This window comes from Rhinatrema bivittatum, chromosome 19 (genome assembly GCF_901001135.1).
Source record: "Rhinatrema bivittatum chromosome 19, aRhiBiv1.1, whole genome shotgun sequence".
In the NCBI taxonomy this organism is placed as follows: domain Eukaryota; kingdom Metazoa; phylum Chordata; class Amphibia; order Gymnophiona; family Rhinatrematidae; genus Rhinatrema; species Rhinatrema bivittatum.
The window spans coordinates 31177940-31198840 of NC_042633.1; the positions used below are offsets into that span (position 1 = coordinate 31177940).

The 20901-nt window shown below is 40.9% G+C and overlaps 1 protein-coding gene across 1 annotated transcript; it reads right to left on the minus strand.

Annotated features, from left to right (window-relative positions):
- Positions 1 to 1526: 1526 nt before the first annotated feature.
- LOC115080353 (vomeronasal type-2 receptor 26-like) lies at positions 1527 to 20780 on the minus strand. The gene is made up of 6 exons (XM_029584498.1): positions 20617 to 20780; positions 14608 to 14899; positions 9894 to 10718; positions 7894 to 8118; positions 3517 to 3640; positions 1527 to 2449 (listed from the first exon to the last, which is right to left on the minus strand). The coding sequence occupies exons 1-6, from the start codon at positions 20778 to 20780 to the stop codon at positions 1527 to 1529; spliced, it is 2553 nt and encodes an 850-aa protein (XP_029440358.1).
- Between the last annotated feature and the right edge of the window lie 121 nt (positions 20781 to 20901).

Consider the following 20901-nt stretch of genomic DNA (forward strand, 5'->3'; position numbering starts at 1 on the left):
CACCCCCAAGCCTTCTGTTAAGAGCAGTAGCAGCTGCCGCGCCCTGCAGGCTACCCCCAAGCCTTCCATTAAGGGTAGTCGCAGCTGCCGCTCCCTGCAGGCTACCCCCAAGCCTTCCATTAAGGGTAGTCGCAGCTGCCGCTCCCTGCAGGCTACCCCCAAGCCTAAATGTAAACTGTGAAAATTATTCTACTGGATAGTTAGGATCCTGCTGAGAGAAAGAAGCATTGCAACCTGATTGAAATGAATGATTTGAGCCAAAAAAAGTTCAAAGATATACTGGAAGGCCGTGGATGAAATGGTGTGTGTGTGTGTGTGTGTGCTCTGATGCATATCCCGGTAGGACAGTGGAAAGGATCATATCTGGAAACCTCGATCCATTCCTTCTTACTGTGTATCAGCCATGCTCGTCACATGAAGGCCATCTCATGCAGCGCGCTTCTGCTGATGGCTGTCAGAGCAGCACATGAGTCTCTCTTATTTGTATATGCCCTGGGAGGTGAAGACGGAGAGGTAAATATTCAAAAGCATTTAGCCAGATTTGGTCACGTATCCAGCTAATAAGTGAGAATTTAACCAGGTAATTTAGGGGCATGCCAGGAGTGTAAATGGGAGGATTTGAGTTAGTTGGTTAAGTTAGCTAGCTAAGTCTGATCAGGTCAAAGAGCTATCCTAAATTTAGCTGGATAAAGTTATCCAGCTAATTTTAAGATAGCTGGCTACATTCAATAGTGCAGCTGCACTACTGAATCGATTTCCAAAGTTAGCCGGATAATTTTGTCCAGTTAACTTTGCAATCCGGATAGTGGAGATAGTTGATTGTCACAATGAGATGTGTGTATTTCAGGCTTACCACACTGGGATGATTTACTGTACAGCATACAAATATATAACAATAAGAAGGGTGCGTGCTTGTATAATAAACTAACACACTGGCATAATTCTATTTGTAGTTTATTCTATTGCACAGGAAGGTGTCTCTGTGTGTAACATGGTAAAAAGCTACTGAGTGTGTCTCTAACAGAGGGACTTATACAGGGAGGTATACGCCTGTGCCAAACTCTTAACATATCCAGTCCTAGAAAGGAAAGATCCTGTATTGCTGCACTCATTCCTGAAGCTAACCAGTCATAGTAATATAGCAAGTAACGGCATCAGGAGATCAAATCGATCCATCCACTGGGTTCAAGTACAATTCTTCATATTTGGGTAGAAGAACATAACAGTTATCATTCTCAACCTAACGCCAGCTCCCCAATTCACTATGTTTTCTGCCTGAACTTTCACTTGCTGCTAATCTACTGCTGTAAGAGTCATAACCACTTCTCTGTGCAGATTTCCTCAAATGGTTCATGGAACCCAAATTCAACGGTGCCTCTACTGTTTGGAACAGAAACCTAGTTCCATTGAGTTTACTCCTTATAGAACTAGATGCAATGGGTTCTATGTTCCTTGCAAAATCTTCTGAATTATCCAGTCTTAGAGGTGAAAGGTTCTGTAGCCCTTACATCAATCCAATAGGCTATTCAGTTTCTGAACATTTTATTTGGATATTTTTTTCCTACTAAGTGCTCCTTGGTATTCATCTCTGGCTGCAGGAGAATAATGTAACACTTTGGAAGAAAAATTAGGAAGAGTAACCCCGCACCAGAGGACAGGATGGTGAAGATCTCCACTGCCACCATGTACTTCCCTTGAGTACTGAGGTAAGCAGGAATAAAAGACAGCCAGACACTCACAAAGACCAGCATACTGAAGGTGATAAACTTGGCCTCATTGAAGCTGTCAGGTAATGTCCTAGCCAGGAAGGCCACAATGAAGCTAATGATGGCCAAGAAGCCCATATATCCCAGCATACAGTAGAAGAGTATGGTCATCCCATCATTGCACTCAACGATTATCTTCCCACTTTCAGATCTAGTGTTGTTCTCAGGAAAGGAAGGATGGCTAGAAATCCAAATTGTACAGATAACCAGTTGGATGAGGGAGCAGAAAATAACAATAAGGTTGGGTATCTTTGACCCAACCCATTTTCTGAGCTGATTGCGAGGGTTGACAGCCTTGAAGGCAATGATTACTGTAACTGTTTTTGCCAATATGCAAGACACACTGACAGTAAAAATGAGTCCAAAGGCGGGTTGGCGAATCATGCAAGTGAGCTTCATAGGAAATCCAACAAATGTCAAGGAGCAGAGGAAGCAGAGTGTGAGGGTACAGAGGAGGAGGTAGCTGAGGCCCCGGTTATTGGCTCTGACAATTGGCGTATCCCGGAAGAGGAAGAAGATTGAAAGGATGAGGATGGTGGTGAAAGACAAGATGACAGCAACAGTAGCCAAGGATGCTCCTAAGGGCTCCTGGTAGGACAGGAACTCAATGGCTTTTGGAAGGCACTTGTCTCTATTCTCACTGGGCCATTGGTCTTCTGAGCACTTCCAACACTTGGTTGTATCTGAAAGAGAGGAATAACCCCAGTTACAAACCCATACTATGGACATAATCTGTCCATCTATGCAATAACTATAGAAAGCTCTTAGGGAGAAATTATCAAAGGATTGTATGCACATAAAACCTAGATTTATGCACATATGTGGCTCTTCGAAACCCTGAGGAGTATGCACATAAAAGCATTCATGGAAAACAATTTGACTCAAACCGTTATATGCATACTATATAGGTATTCTGGGGGCGGGGCATTTGGGCTAAAACGTGCCCACAGTCTTTAGCCTATGTGGGCTGTTTAACAATTCAATTACCCTCCCCATCTCCCCTTTGAATTATAAATCATGCCAGGAAGACACATAAATAAAGATTATGCAGCCTTGTGGTCAAGACTTCAATAGCCTTAAATTTGGAAACACTACCTAGTGAGTCAGGGTTTCTTTTACACTCAGCATCAAAGTTATTAAGATGTTTCTTATTAAACAAGCATACAAATGATCCAGAGATACTCTTGAGCATGAAATCCCAAGATGACAAGGGTCTTTCCTTTATATCAAGGCTTTTCTTAGGTTGCTCCAAAGAAAGTGTCCCAGCCTGTAGAGAATGAGATGCCCTATTATTCAATAATAAACCACAGAAACTGTGTTGGACAATTTTGAGTCAGATTAATAAAAAAGAAAATTAGGAACTGAATGCCCAGTGTTGCCTCTGGCCACATTTCTGTCCTGACTGTGGGAACTACTCATGGATTGGGCTTCTTCAGGAACAGAGAGAGAGACCTGGGTTTTGGTGGGCAATTAGGGGACTAAACAGCTAAACATCTGTTCTTGCTCCACTGTAACTCTGGACCATCTAGTTTATTCCTTTCTTACTGAAACTGGAACTGCAATTCCCAGCATGCAGTGGGTGTAAAATGAGGACCAGTTCATGGGCAAACTTAGCAGTTATGGAACCCAAATAAATCAGCCAAACTCATTCATGACAAGTCTGGGATGCACTGCATCTAGTCTTGGCAAGTCAAAGCCTTGGCATGTTTAGAGTCTCCCATTATCTCATACAAGTCAAGAGGTGGCCCACCCGTTTCATTGGCTATTTCTCCACTGGTGCAAGGGACGCAGTCAAAGCAGCAGCTGGGCTGACCAAGTCTGGCAGATTTCCTGTATCCAAGGGGGCAGTTGTCACTGCAGACAGAGCGAGGGGTCTGTGAATTGTAAAAAGATTAGAACATTATCATGGTCATTATCTGCTTGCCAGGGCCAGCTTTGGGGTTTCACAGGACGCCATGAATTAGGGGGTGCTGCACACCCTGCCACTGCAGCTGCAGTAGAGCTGCCTCTCTCTTTCCTGATATTGCCTGCATGGCAGAGGAGTTGCTGCAGCCCTAGGGACAGAGCAGTCGCTGGCCTGTGGGGCCTAAGAGCAGGTGAAAAAGGAGTTAGCAGACAGAGAACAGGAAAGCAGAAAAAAAGAGATGAGGAAAAATGTGATGTCCTGAGAAGAAAGGAAGATTATTTTCAGTTTATTGAATGGCGTATGCCACTTTTGTAAATGTGCTCCTCTGATATTTTTACACAATACAGGAGGAAATGCATTTCTGTTTCTCTTTCTCTAGTGTTGAACTGCAGGCAGAATTTGTTTTTTGGGGAGGATTCCATTTCAGATTTTGCTTGCACGTTTCTATTTCTATTTGTGTGCCTTGTTCTGTATTCGTTGAGGATCTGTCTGTGCACTCTGTGTGTGATTCTGCTAGTGTGAAGCTTCTGTGTAAGGCTCAGTAACAATCCTGCTTATTTTGTTTTTTGAATAGGAGGTGTATGGTGTGTTCTAGATCCTATTGCCTTTTCATAGCTAGGGTTGTTGTTGTTTTGAGTCCTGGGGGTGAGTGCTGTTTTAGTATGGCAGGTTTTCTATATTGGTTCTGATTGACTTGTTTGCAAGGTTTTATCCTGCATCGCAGACTGCCTGGTAGTAGAGGGAGTTTGTGTTGCTATTACTGAGGTGACACCAAAATGTGAATTCTTTGTTTTGTATGGTGAGTGGAAGGGAGAACTTCCTAGTTCTGCTCTGCATCCATTTTCTTATAAGCAAATAGAAGTATTTAAGAACATAAGAAAATGCCATACTGGGTCAGACCAAGGGTCCATCAAGCCCAGCATCCTGTTTCCAACAGAGGCCAAAACCAGGCCACAAGAACCTGGCAAGTACCCAAAAACTAAGTCTATTCCATGTTACCATTGCTAATGTCAGTGGCTATTCTCTAAGTGAACTTAATAACAGGTAATGGACTTCTCCTCCAAGAACTTATCCAATCCTTTTTTAAACACAGCTATACTAACTGCACTAACCACATCCTCTGGCAACAAATTCCAGAGTTTAATTGTGCGTTGAGTGAAAAAGACCTTTCTCCGATTAGTTTTAAATGTGCCACATGCTAACTTCATGGAGTGCCCCTAGTCTTTCTACTATCCAAAAGAGTAAATAACCGATTCACATCTACCCGTTCTAGACCTCTCATAATTTTAAACATCTCTATCATATCCCCCCTCAGTCGTCTCTTCTCCAAGCTGAAAAGTCCTAACCTCTTTAGTCTTTCCTCATAGGGGAGCTGTTCCATTCCCCTTATCATTTGGTAGCCCTTTTTATATCTTTTTTGAGATGCTGTGATCCTTAGTATAAGAAAGAGAAGAACCAGCTCAGGGTGGTGCCACCAAATCCTGTTCTTTGAAGCTAATTTAACAAAATAAACTAATCAAGGGTGACAAATGCGGCAGATAAATCCAATAATATAACTTCCACAGCAACATCCTTATCAATCTGTTGATGCAATTCGTCTATCAAAGATGCTATGCTAATATCATTTCTGTGTTACTTTAGTGGTGAAAAAAAGGTTGAAAAGAGTCTTAGGAACATTACATTTGTCTAAAAACCCTGTACCTCAACTGTGACTGCCCATTCAATCATTCCCTAAGACGAGTATGTTTGAGACTGGTCTGTAATTTTCTGGCTTATTGATGCCCAGCGAAGGTTTCAATAGGACTGGGTGAAATGTAGCTTGTTTTAATAAGAAGGGTACACACTCCTCTGACAATGTAGCATCATGGTTAAACAATCCAATAGACACCTTCGTCTCCAGCTAAGTGGGTGGAGTCTACCACTTGCTGAGAAAGAGTTAATATAAATAGAGCTGCAATAAAATCAGTTAATGCATTGGTCTGATGTATGTCTCATGAATGTTAAAATCTCCCAATACATAAAGACTATAAAATCAAGCTTCAAATCAGCAGGTAAATCTGCTAAAACTAAGTGGGATGAACAAACCTCCCTTGGGGCATGCAAATTACAAATAAACCCCATTGGTTTTATTTCACAGATGTTAGGTACAAGCCCTAAGATCCTGGTATTTGGCAGATCAGACAACAAGTAAACTGTTCAGTATCATGATAATTTACTGCTACCTCGATCCCCTTCTCTCAGGGCTGGAATAGCCTACTGGAAAAAGTAGTTACAATTTAAACCATGACAGAATTCAAGCGTGCTTGCGACAGATATAGAGGACAATGGTAAGGTAGTAAGCTAGAACCATTGCTGGCACATTTTTATGCCACCATGTTTTAGGCTCCAAGATTGAAAGAAAAACAAATGTTTTTGTGCACGAATTGATTCTCTGCATTAAGCTCAGACAATAATTCTGCATTTTGTCTATTTATTTCAAATTTTTGGTGGTACAGTCTGTTACAGCCACCCAAACATGTCTAACACCCTAGAACAACTGAGTGCAGGAAAATATGCAACCATGTGTTAAGCCCTATATTTGAAAGAAAACATAAGAATTACAACACAAATTAAAATATATTTCTTTCACATTTTAATGGCATTTTTATAGGTATTTGATGACATTTTTCACATTGTAATATAGTTTCACTAGATGTGCTGCAGGCACATTGTTATGCAATTGAAAATTGTAAATGCTTGCACAATCTGTGTACATGATCGCAGGTTGCAGTTTTGTGACTTTTCATCATTTATGACTGTCAGTATTGTATATATCCACAATGTAATTCAAGTTGGGCCTAAATATACTGTATGATATACAGTACACATATACTTAACTTGATCTAATCAGGCTCAAACAGAAGCTTCTGGAAATTATTGTACAAGAAAGAAGTTTTCTTAATAGGAAGCAAATACTTCTTTCATAAAGCACTGAGGAAATTCTAAAGGTTGACTGACATGAACATCAGTCACACTGAAGACTGATGCAATCATCTCAAACAATACAAAGAGATAAAGAATGACCTATTTACAACCTTTGTCAACAAATGCTAAAACCATCAAGAGCGATGAGCAAACAAGAAGACAGATACAAAAAAAATATTTCAAAACTTTACAGACCTTTCTCAGGTCTGACTCATCACTCCTTCCCCCTTTCTCCTCTCTTTCTAACATGCTTGCCCATCTCATATTAAATATTATTATTATATAAATACCTGTCTTTATTTATTCTCTCTAATGTACACACTACTCTCTACTGTACCCAATGTCCTGGGAAAGTGAGCTCAGGAGCTTGCATGTCATTACTAAGAATAGTAAGATTACATGATGACCATTGATTTCTGAGAATCTACCCACAAATGATGACAAGTGCAAAGAGAAGTACAGTCACCAACATGAAAATGTGCTGCTTGGCAGTTCTAAGTTGTTCCAAACATTGAAAGGGCAGGGGGCTAAAATTTTCCGAAGTCAAATTATCATCATAAATGATGATAATTCACAGAATTTCCACCTGCTGTGATGATGTACACTGATTGTGCAAGCCTTTAAATTTGCACCAGCATATAAACATGCAGGCGGTGGTTCTGAGCTGCAAAACATGTAGATCAAACACGGGAAGGGGGTAAATGTTTCAGAAATCAAAGTTTATCCAAAATGCTGTAAACTCACAGAATTTCAACCTACTGTGATCGTGCATACTGATAATGCAAGCTTTTAAAATTTGCACTACCATGAAAATGTGCTGGTGGCAGTTCTAGTAAAGGAGGCATGAGCTAGAGATATTGAAAGCCATGTCGCAGCTGGTTAGGGCCCAGCAGACTACAACTCCTCAAAAACCAAACAAGTTGATACTGGCAAGTGGGTGGTAGCCAGATACTGTCCTGCAAGATCATGGGGTCATAGGAGGTAGGATATTAAGATAACTGCTTCAAAAAATTTGGTACCTGTTTACATTACTACAAAGCTTGATGGTAAGACATAATGGATGAGTGGGTCAGGGTGTTGATTTGATTAAGAGAACTTGTCTGCTCATCTACTCAATCAGCAAGATGACAAAATGTTAGCTTAGAAAAGGAGCAATATCCTACAGTCAAACTTCTCCAGCTGACAACTGGGATATACAGGATTAGCCAACTGGTCTTTATCTGCCATCATAAACTATATTAGTATGTTGGCCCTCACCTGGTTATTTTGGCTCCATAAGATGGCAGTGATGTTCAGACTGATTTCATCCCCCGGGGATTCCCTGGCATCATATCTACCCACTTTTATTACTTGACTGGAGTCATCCGGGTGTATCTGAATATTCAAGATGTCAAAGACAGCAGGCACATCCCCATTCTCATCAAAATAGACTTCCTCTTTGGACTCTGTTCTGAAATGCACAACCTTGAGATAATGAAGAATCTGTGGAATTTAGTGATGAAAGAACAACATTATGCTGAATAGTAGATAATCTCTGCAACTTTATTTTACCTTTATAGACTTCCCTATGGACAATCACTTCTGCTTCTACTCTGCCAGATGTCCATTTTTCCTCTGTTCTGCCTCCAACTCCCCAGACATCCAGCTAAAGTTGCCACCTTACCCAGATCAACCCAAACAGATGGATACAGTCCTGGTTATGTCACACTACATGCCTGGAATTTTAATTCTAATTTCTCTGAGAAATGTAACACTATATTTTTGGGAAACAAATAATTAGCTAAATCAACTCCAACCCACCAAAATCACATAAAGAGCTCATTAAAGAGATTGAGATTGATTCTAAAATGAGCACACATGCACCCATACACACGCATATCAGTGCGCGAGTGAGGATATGCTGGAATTTTTAATTGTGCGTGCACTTGCGTGCTAAAAGCTGGATTTTAAAAGCCCAGCATGCACATTAATTAGGGAATGCACAAATATGTCAAGCTCACATGCACCGGGCAGATTTTAAAAGCTGTTGAGATATGTGTCTCTCTCCCGGAGCGAGCACATCTCTAAAGTATTCAAAAAGAGACGGAGCTGGGGCATGGTCTGGGTGGGGCTTGGGCGTTTCGGAGCATGCACCTGAGATGTGCGCGTAAATACTGTTGCGATCTGGCACGCGCCAAGGCCCCCTCCTGCATAACTTTACTTCGCTTATGGATAACGTGTAAGTTATAAAAGAAAGATAAATAGGCAGATCTGCAGGGTTTTAAGAATCGGGGCTAACTGGGGGAAGTGAAGGCTACTAAACTAGGGGGTTTTGGAGGACACAGCTCTTAACTGGGCGAACTGGGGTTGAGCTGGGAATAGCATCGGTGCCTGACCCTTTTAAAAGGCATGGATATATGGTGACTTTCAAACCGGCACGCAGGCGCACGTGTGCCCATATATTGGCCCGCGCCAAGGGACGCGGCTAGTTTATAACTTACACGGCACATGTGCACGTTAGAAAATAGCATGGCTGAGCGTACGTGTGCCAAATTTTAAGTGGGAGCGTCATAGGCGTGCAAATCCCGCTTCTAAAGCATAAATCAGGGGATTTTAAAAGGAGCACATGCCAACGCTATTCCCAGTTTTACCAGTTTGTCCCCAGTGCAGGAACCAAGGTAGTTTATGCAGGCCATGAATGTCTATGACCCTCTTTATGTGCCTCTGTACCTAAGAGCCTTTGGTCTGACCCAGTATGGCAAATCTTATGTACTTATGTAAGAGCTGACCGGGACAGGGGTTACATGTACGCAACCTTAGACAAGTCACTTATTCTCCCTGTGTTTCAGTTCTAATCCCAGCTGAGCCACTGAATCCTTATGTGATTTTGAGCAAGTCGTTTAAATTCCCTGTGCTTCATTCAAAGTGGGCATTTACCATTCATCTCCTGTATGACCTTGGTCAAAGCATTTCATTTCCCTGTGTCTCAGTTCAAATCCTGGTTTATTCATTGACTTTCTGTGTGATCTTGGGGGGAATCATGTCACCTCATGTCTGTCTGCCAGTGATCCTCTGGAAGATCTTGACAAAGTACATTTCACCAGTTTTGTCAATTTATAATTTGATAAATACACAGTAACTTTATGTCTTCTTCCCTAGACTTTAAAATATTTAATGCTGTGAAAAAAAACAGTAATATATCTACATTTCCAAACTTCTAAACACCACCAGGATCTTGTTTGCATTAAGCCTGAAAAAAATCCAATTATTATCAATACCTGCCATGGTTTGATATTATGAATGTTGGAGTCTATTCCCAAATTGTCTTCTATGGGTCCAACCAAAATCATGTTGTGCAGAGCATGTGCATAGGCATAAACAGCCAGGTAAGCATGATAGGAAATGCTTAAATCATTCAACTGAAAGATCGCTGGGACCAGTGCTTTGAGGTCCTCTTCATCTGTGCATGGGATGATGTCTTTCCCAGTCACCACATGAGTCACGTTCTGTCCCTTCCATTGACACCCAAATGCCTTTTCCCAGAAAAGCTTAGTAAAGGTGTCTCCTGGGTATGCAGAAGGCCAAATGTGGTAGAGGAAATTAGTGAAGTGGGGGATGTCACTGGTGGATCCAATGAACACCAAGCTGCCATTGAGCAGCCTCCAGGACTCCCTGGTGAACAAATGAGGGTTGATGGCAAATGAAGGTGAGAAGACCCAGCCCTTGGCAGTAATGTTCTGGAGGGAAAGGAGCTCCAGGATAGGCTTGAGGTGCACTTCCAAGCAAAGACATACAATCACATTCGCTGAGGACTGGTGAATCACCTCTGCCACTTTCACCAGCCTCTCACTGGGGTAGCGATCATCAATCTTCTCCAGAAAAGCCACACAGCCACCATTCTCCACCACCTGCTGCCGTATCTTCTGACTTTGCAGGCTGGCAATATCTATGTTGGAAAACAAGATTCCCACCCATGTCCAGTTGAAGTGGTGAAGCAGCTGGGTAATAGCTCTGGGCAGCAGGGTGCCTGCAGGATAGGTGCGCAGGAAAGATGGGAACTGATGCTTATCACTCAGCATTGGGTGCTGTGCTGAGATGCTGATCTGAAAAGAAAGAGTTCAACAATTTTATTTATTTAAATTGATTTTTAGCCCGCGTAATCCAATCTACTTGGCGGGATACCAAAAAATTTACATAAAAGTAACATTAATTATGATACAAATAGTGAAACTTTTATTATGAATATAAAACCAATGCTACTACAAAATTAATTGCAGTAATTTTTAGAAAATAAAAAATAAAAACCAACTAAAATGTATTTGAGAATTAAGAAATAATGTAAAAATAAAAAGAGAAAAAAGGCAGCATTCCTAGTTATACATCTCAAAGGGAGAAAGATAACCACTGAGAGCATTACCATGGCCTCTGATCAAATGCTTGACTGAAATAAAAAGCTTTCACCTGTTTCCTGAATGTGGAATAACACTGATCAAATGGATCTCATTGGGTAAGTTATTCCAGAGAGTGGGTCCTACTGCAGAAAATGTTCTTTCTCTAGTTTTGTCTAGACATGCAGGTTGAAATGAGGAAAAATCTAATAGGTTATAGATTTTAAGGAGTGCACTAGCACATAATGACATTTCTCTACAAGGACATGATGTACTACAGTTATTATGATCATAAAATTGCATCCTCCACTGTATAAGGGAGCCAATGTAGCGAAAACAGTATGGGAGTATTATAATCTGATCATTTTGTACCCGGAATAAACCTGGCAGCCTAATTCTGATCTGCTTGTGAGCACTTTAAAAAAAAAAAAAGGTGGTCTAAGAGGGTTCTGGACTGGGGTTGACAGTTGCATACGTAAGTTCCTATTTTAAAAGACACTTGCACGCGTACATTTTCCAACGTTTTGCACCTGCTAATTTGGTGGTGCAAGTGATATTAAACACATTTATTATGTAGTACTGACAGGGTGGGAGGTCTGGGTTGACTGGAGGGGGAGATCAGGTTGAAGAACCAAGAGGATTTTGAGGAGCTGGAAAAGAACTAGATGACCTGCTGGACTAATGGGTAAACTGGCTAATTTCCTCAACCCACGCATGTTTTAATATTGGTCGACATATGAATATAATACAGGTCTTAGGCGAATAAGTCCTACTTTACTTTCATGCATAAAATAGTCGCACGTATATATTAAAAATAGATGGGTAAAGTACACTCATTGTAGCTGCAAATTTCTAACCATGCACTTGTTAAAGTTTTTTGTATTTCTCTGTGTTTTTCACACCCTGTTAAATGTAAACCGGCATGATGTGATACCTGTCATGAATGCCGGTATAATAAAAACACTAAATAAATAAATCCATCGATATACGTGGTTGCAATACATTGTATGTGTTCGTGCATAAGCCTATGTATGTAGAATTATGCACATTTTCTAAAATGTGCACATAGGGGCAGATTTTCAAAGGGGTATGCGCGTAACCCTCGAAAAGCTGCCCCTTCCACCCCCTGCGTGCGCCGAGCCTATGTTGCATAGGTTCGGCGGTGCGCACAAGCCCCGGGACGCACGTAAGTCCCAGGGCTTTTCTGGGGAGGCGTGTCGGGGGCGTGTTGAGGGGGGCGTGTCGCGGCTGGCGCGTCATCGGGGGGCGTTCCATGGGTGGGGCTGTGGGCATGGTTCCAGCCCAGGAGCGTTCCGGGGGCGTGGACGCGGCCTCCGGACCAGCCCCTGGACCGGAACATGGCGCACCGGCGTGTGCCATCATGATACTAATCTTCATGGTTCCCCATCGTGGTAATAATCTTCATGATTCCCCATCGTGATTGGCATTCCTCAGGCTCTGCCCTTTCTGCCACACTGTTCAATGTTTACCTCATTCCCCTCTGTCATCCACTATCTAATCTGGGGGTGCACTATAAGTTATATGCATATGATGTGCAATTTTGTTTTCCGCTTAAGTCAACATGGGGTCTTTCTACTCAATTTGTTTCCCTGTCTTTCTTCCATTCTTACCTGGTTGAGACATAACAGATTGTCCTTGAATGTAGACAAAACAGAAATTTTAAAATTTTCACATCATCAACTTGACGATGTCCTCTCATCCCTTTTTTTGATGGGGGCTAAGATTAAGATCTCTACCCAGGTACAGAGTCTAGGCATCACTCTTGATGCTACCCTTTTCTATGTGCACTCACATTAGAACAGTTATAAAAAAGTTCTTTCATGAAACTTTGCATACTATGTCACCACCATTCCTTTCTTAATCCTGAAGATGTTTGTACAGTGCTCCAATCATGAATCTTTTCTGGTATGCAGTGTTCTAATACTTTATACATTATTACAGATTATTCAGAATGCCGCAGCACATCTTCTCGCAGGAACTAGATTTCGAGAGCACATCACCCATCCACTGGAGGATACGCTATAAACTGGCCGTCATTATTCACAATTGAATTTACTAAATAACATGAAAGCACCTTGCTTCTTCTCTGTCCTAAAAATGCACACTCCTCATAATCTCCAGTCAGCTACACAAAATTTGCTTGATGTTCCTTCTCCCGTTCGCTTTCCTGATGGAGATTCGTGAGCAGGCTCTTTCCATCACCGGACCACTTTTTTTGAATTCCCTACCTCTCACAATCCAGATCATCACTGAACCAAAAATGTTTAAGTGGGCAATGAAAACATTTCTATTTAAGCAAGCGTTAAAGTTTGTAACTTAGCCTCTCTCCTGTTCTGTCATTCTATCATTATTATCTTAACAATCCTTAGATAACATGTCCAACTTGGTATCTTTCCTTTTTGTCCTGCTTGTCTTGTACCACTTTGACTTTGTCCTATATTGATTATTATTATTAATGTTTATTATTGTGTATATGAGATTGTAACCTGCACTGAACGTTTTGGAGGGTGCAGGATATAAATCATTTCACATAAATAAATAAACAAATAATCCCGCAGCAGTTCTGGAATCCGTTCACTGATCATTGTAGGGCACCCAGAATAGTTGGCACACAGTCTATCTCTGTAACTCTCCTCATGGCCAGTTCTCTCTCCCCTTTCTCTCATCCCCAAAGCCTCTTTTCCCAAAAATCTGTCCAATGAGGCAGGTACTTTCCTTCCACCCACGCTCCAAAGTTGGGCCTCAGGCAACTCACCTCCTTCTGCAGCCAGAATGTAGATTCTGGCCCACACTGGACTCCTGGCAAACACCACTTCCCCTTAGGTTCTGTAGGTGCTACATACTCTGCTTCTCCAGTCTCAGTGACCATGGATTCCTCCACTGTTTCAGTCACTACAGCACCTGTCGCCTCAGAAGAGGCAATTGCTGTGTCTCTTTACAATCTCTCAGTAGCTCAGCATTGTTTCTGGTGATACCTCAGCTGTATCCACGCCACACTTCTACTGTCTCTTCCAGATTCTCTCCAAGGGCTCAGACTTCTCACTGCAACACTGTTCCACTTTCAGCAAGCTGGAGCATCTCACAGTCCTCTCTCTTCCCCTATGTACCATATAAGATGGCACCATACAGGTCTTACGCCTCACTTCTGAAGTGGTTCCTCCAGGCTCTGCTCCCAGAGTCCCTTCCTCAGACAATCAGCAATTTCCCATGTGCACACTAGCTTTTCTACCACATTAACTATGCACTGTCACCACAGAATCACCCTGAAACTCATACCACTGACACACAACCCCCGTCTGCCTTCCTTTAAACTTGAAGCTGAAAGTTACCACATGTTAAAAAAAAAAAAAGTAAACTTGACCATTTCTCCAAGTTATGCTCCCTATGGGAAGGGCTAAGATGATTCTCCTCCCAACTAGCCAACCCTTCTTGTGTTCTTTGCGTGACCCTTCAGACCTGAACACTCCCAATTGTAAGCATAGAACAAACTTTTAACCTTCCAGTTATACAGAGGACCTAATAAGGTATAGTATCATGATGCTATCTAGTGGCCAATGCCACAATAGTCAGAGACATTTCATACCTGTGGAATCCTGTAAACCCCAAGTATCCTGGCCATGACCTCAGACACTGAAGAGTAGAGCTCCCCGATAAATCCTGCCAGAGTCAGGTGAGCCTCACACTTATAATTCGGGAGAATTCGGTTCCTTCCGGATAGCAGGAGCAGAGTGTTCTGGAGAGTAATTACCTCTGAAAAACAAGAGTCCATCAACCGGAAGCCCAGGGTGTGGTTTGGCAGCAGATGCTGGTTCTGGTTAATTTCTTCTATGGTAAACATGATGGCCAATATGTCACGGTAATACCGGATCTGAAATCTGTTGGGAATAAACCAACCTGCTGTCATCATATTATTTGCCTTTTATTTATTTATTTTAACTTAAGAACATAAGAACATAAGAAAATGCCATACTGGGTCAGACCAAGGGTCCATCAAGCCCAGCATCCTGTTTCCAACAGTGGCCAATCCAGGCCATAAGAACCTGGCAAGTACCCAAAAACTAAGTCTATTCCATGTTACTGTTGCTACTTTTTTCCCACCTTAGCCAAAAAGGCTCAAAGTAGTTCACAATTAAAAATAAATCAAATCAACAAACTGTGAAGGTCTGTGGGCAGTTCTTGCCTCCTACCAGAAGAGGTCCTTAGTGGGTTTTGTTTATCTGCAGTCTAATCATCCAAGCTCTTTGGCTTGGAATTCCCGTTGGTGGCCATGATGTTCTGGCACTGCTACAGTTAAAAGCCTGCCTAAGCCTGATTCCATGCCTGGTCCTAGTTTTGGTCCTCCGTGTGACTGTTATTCTAGTCAAGTGGCCCTAATCTGTGGCCATCTGCTTTGTTTGTTTCTCTCTTGATGTCCTTAGTTGTGGCCTTGTACTTGTGTCCTATCCTGTTGTTCACTTATTTGTGGCGCTAATCTGTGGCCTTTCTGTCTTAGCTGTTTGCCTTGTTCTTGTTTTGTCTGCTCTGTGTCATGTCTGTTTCTCTCCATCTCTGTCTGTGTTCGTGAAAACCCTTTTGTTTTCCACTTTTGGATCAGAATGGCCTTAGTCAGTGCCTTTCAGTACCAGCCCTTGGTGTGGGACTCTTCAAGTTTAAGACTCGCAAGTCACCAGTACCTGAGGGCTCAACCCGAAAGGAAGGTGACTGGTGCAGGCAGTAAATCCTGACTCTTGTTCTGTGCAAGCCATTCTCATCAGCGTCCATTCCCACTCCAGTCCCAGGGGTTAAAACACTGGCAGTGGTCACCATGACACATACGAAATAGACTTCAGAAAACTAAAATAAGTGTCAAACAATAAACAGATAAAGTCCGAAAGCATCCGCCATTGAATAAAACATCACTTGAAATGAGGCAGGAGATAGATCTGTTGCGATTTTGAAAGAAACTGAAAATTTGGTTAATGATTACAGAAGTTTGAGAAGAAAGCAGGTGAGATAGATATGGTGAAGATAACTAGGACAGAGGTACTGGAATTGGGAGAGATGAAGTGGGTAAGTCTGTTTTTACTGTATATTTTATTTACCTATTTACACATTTTTGTATACCGATATTCCAAATGCAATCAGGTTAGCTTCCATATTAAAATATTCACAGTATGAGTAACAAACTAAAAATAACATAACAATAACATAACAACATATCTCTGAACAAACTTCAAATTAATTTAAATACATGCCAGCGTCAAAATGATTTAATAGCAGTGCTCCTCAGGTCATTCAAGGTCTAAAATGACATCAAAGCAGTTCTCCTAGGGTTATATTTCATAGGCTGATTTAAAGATCCAAGCTTTTAGATCTTTTTTAAAAGTTTTAATGTCAGATGGCAGCCATAGCACTTCAGGCTTAGTGTTCCATAATCTGGGCCCAGTCACAGAAAAATGGCATTCTCTAACTTCGCCTAACTGTGCATTATTTAAGAACATAAGAACATGCCATACTGGGTCAGACCAAGGGTCCATCAAGCCCAGCATCCTGCTTCCAACAGAGGGTATGTCTAACAATCCTTTATTGGTGGCTCTGAGTGCTCTTTGAGAGACATGAAAATGTAAATGTGTTCCTTTCCAGTCTGTGTCTTTGCTACAAACCATTTTGTGCACCAGAGTCAGAATTTTACAGTAATTATTAAATTTTATTGGAAGCCAATGTAGAGAGATTCAACTAGGGGTTATATGATCACATTTGTATAAATCCTTTTATTGAAAGCATATAACATATAACAAAAGTGGACAGCAATTTATTTATTTATTTAGATTTATATTCCGCTTTTCACACTTTTTTTTCAGCGCTTCAAAATGGATTACATTCAGGTACTGTAGGTATTTCCCTATCCCCAGAGGGCTTACAATTATAATAATCAATAATCAATAACAACTCCTATAATCAATAACATTGCTAGACAACCATCTGTGTCAGAACCAAGCAAATCTGAATCCACATGCTATATTATAAATGTATCACAATTCAAGAAAGTCTGATTGAATCTTCATCCCAATCCACTCCCAATGCTCACATAATGAAAAAGATTAACATCATCAGGAAACATCCCTTTCATACAGCATAACCATAACAGAGATGAATAGTCTCCTTCGCATATTTTGTATTCAATAATTATATAGTCACAATCGTATAGTGCGCTGGATGTCATGGGATAAGCTCTTAAGAAATGCCCCCCCCCCCCCCCCCGACTCTTAGAAAGGATGCTGCTACTCTCTTTGGTTTAAGCAGCCAAGATTTGTAATCTAAAGTGAGCAAGTCTACCATCTCAGCATGCATAATGTTTCCGTAGGTGCTAGGTTGGAAATCCAGTTCTTCAGAATGCATTTCTTTGCTATGGCCAAGCCTTTATTCAGAAAACACCTCTGCCCTTGATTGACACATCGTTCTGTCAAACCCATGTTACTGGGAGAGGGATATCTAGCAAAGTCAATAGTTTCTGTACAATTCTTTCCCAATATTCATGAACTAATGGACACCCCCACAAAACTGAAATTATGATAGAATGTAGCAGTCAAACTGGGGCGTTTTAAACAGTTTGGAGAGTCTTTTACACCCATTTTAAAAGCTCTCATTGGAGACACCACTATTCTATGGAATAGTCTCAAATGTTGATCCTCCAGAGAGGCCGACATGATATTGCTTCAAGAAAACTATCTTCTATTTCAACTGCATCTAAAGCTACACCCATATCCATTTCCCACTTTGCCGTTATGCTGGACATATTTAGCCTGCGTTAACAAAATTTATACATATGGGATAATTTGTACTGTTTCTTGTGATATATACATAATAATTTTTGAAAGGTACTAGACGTAAAATCCATTGCCGTGACTGGTGTTACTGAGGCTATGTAGCTACGCAGTTGTACATAAGCTAAAAAGTCCAAATTCCAAAATCCCAATGATTCTCGGCATGTATCAAAGCTATGCATCCTCCCTGTTTGAGCATTTATAAAAAAAAAACCTCAAGGTATCTATTTTTCTTAACATTAGTTGCTGGAAACAGCGGGTCTGTGTCCCAGGCAGAAAATCAGGGTTACCAGCAAGAGGCAACCACAAAAAGGTCTTCCAGGGTAATCCCAAATGTTGCCGTAAAAATCTCCATACATGGCGCATGCTATAAATCAATACATTTGTTCGGATTGAACAAGGTAGTTGATCAGTGCGCGCATGTAGCACAAACCGCAAATCTAGCGACTTTACTAATAAACATGCCATACTTGTGTCTGCATAAGTGTTGGAATTGCATAGCCAGTCTCCCAGGACCCACAACAGGCAACCCATATGCATACAATTTAATATCTAAATTTAACAAAGAACACAACAGGCAACCCATATGCATACAATTTAATATCTAAATTTAACAAAGAACACAACAGGCAACCCATATGCATACAATTTAATATCTAAATTTAACAAAGAAATGGGTCTACATGAAGATGTCAATTGGAGATTCCTGCCAGGTTTGGGTAGAACAATACTCTGTGCCTGTTTCGTGGTATATCGGGCATGATACCCGCAGCTATCTTATCTGTTTACACGTTTTGCAGTGGATCTGCCAGATCCGGAGTTAGTAATTTATAAAATAAAACAGTTAATCCATCCGGACCTGGAGCTCTTAAAAGCTTAAGTTCTGTAATAGCTGTTCCAATATCAGAAACCTGAATAGGGTGATTTAAGTAGTCTCATTGTTTCTCCGTCAACAACAGTAAAGAGACCTGTGCAAGAAACAGTTCCCTTTCTTTCACATCTGTATTCTCTTTCAAGTATCGAGATTCATAAAAAGCTCCCCAATGTATCCTGGGATACACATTAGACTTTATCTACTCACGAACAATTATACGAACAATTATACCTCCCCTCATCTGATTCCTGGACAGCATGGATACCAACTCTAACATGTGGACTAATTCTATTCTGAACTATCTCTAGTCCGGAATTTGTTATTTCTCTTTTCTTTACTTAACTTTATCTCTTTTCTTCCAGCTACCTAAGCTTCCAAGTTCACGGTCCTCGTTTAATGTAACTTTGTCTCTTCCTTTACCTAATTATTTTTATCCCTGTTCGATGTAAACCGTCCTGATATGGTATTTAACCATGAAGGTCGGTATAGAAAAATGTTAAATAAATAAATAAAATAAAATAGCATCCAATGAGGTCACTACTTTCCCACCTTTGTCAGTCAACGTAGGGATAAAGGATGCCCCCACTTTAGGTCTTGTTAAACCTGCTTTGTTACCATTTAGATATACTTTATGATGAAGAGCAGTCACCGAGGATAACGCTGTGTGGTGTAGTTTATCATTAATTAACTTTTGTAACATCCAGAACTTCTGTCTATCCCCTTCTAAATTGGGTTGGACGTATTTCTTTTTCGCTTCTTTAAACTTATCTGTAAGATCTAAAATGTCCCTCTCCAGCTCTCTCTTCTTTCGTAGCGTCTAGCCAATGAACTCCCAAAATAAAGTAGGCTGGCTCTTGTGTTGTTCGTTATGTTTCTCATATTCCTGCCATTTATTTTGTAAGAATTGCTTAAAGTTCATATCTTTAATCAGCCAAATAGGCATTTTCCAATCATTCCTACCACTGCATAATGCATAAGACTGGACAGTGATCTGAGATAACCAAATCTTCAATTTCCAACTTAGAACAGTAGGGAATTAAAGATTGGGAGACAAAAACATAATCTATTCTTGATTTACAGGGATGTGACTTGGCAAGATCTTTAAATAGACTGTGTTTTTTTGCAGATCTGCTTAGACTGGCCAGAAGTGAAGTATGTGGCACGCCTTGAAGCAGCAGTTTACACTGCGAAACGTAGCCATGTCAGCATTTTTGGCATCTTAGATGCTCTCTACAATTCACATGAGCCCTGAAAAGACAAGGTGATTTTAGTAGCTCAGAAGCTTTACACAGACCAGTGTTTGGAAGCTCACATGAGCCCTGAAAAGATAAGTGAAATAGACAAGTACTATAAGTGATTTGGACATTTTCTAGCTTTGAAACTAAACATATTTCGAATAGCAATGGATAAATGAATAAATGGACACTAGAGGGTTTTTTTCTTGTGATGGCAGCTTTCAAAGGCTACAAGCAGTACTGCTAGAAGATGTGCGCTGTCTAAGGTTTCTTCCCCCCTATCTTCTCCATTGCTTTTGATAGCTAGATGTATGTACCGCTACATGTGGGTTGTAACTTAAATTGGTGAAAAGGAATAGAAAGTGTTTAAAGTGATTTCAATAGAAGATAAAAATTAATAAAATCTTCAAAAAAATTTTTTAGAAATACTGTGAGGTGTATATTTGCACATTGATTATTGTTTATTTTGGATTCGCCAGTGGGTTTGTCTAGTTATTTTTGATATCTCATGACAAAAACACAACCAAACTAAATTTATTTGAAGATATTCATATTAATATGCTGCTTTGCTCTGTGACTTGATTACCAGTTTATTACGAACTAAATGCCAGGTCTTATTCCTGGTTAGCAGTCAATCGAAAAACATTAATAACATTAATTTCCCATTTGGGATGTCTTACCCCTCACAGCGTGCTGGCGTAGGGGTCTCTCTGAAGTCACGGTTTGGGTAATCCACCCTAGTATGAGCCAAAGCAATCACTCCAAGGACAAAGTCTCCATCCATGGTGAAAGGGCTCATCTTCTGGAACTCCAGCTTGCATCCTGGCACTGAGGCTTTTCCCATGTTAATGGCAAGCAGCAGAAGATTCAGCCAATCAGAAGGTCTCATTTCCTTGCCCTCATTCACAAAGTCCCTGGTTTTATTACAGAAAATACAAATATAAAGGGAAGGGAATAAAATTAAG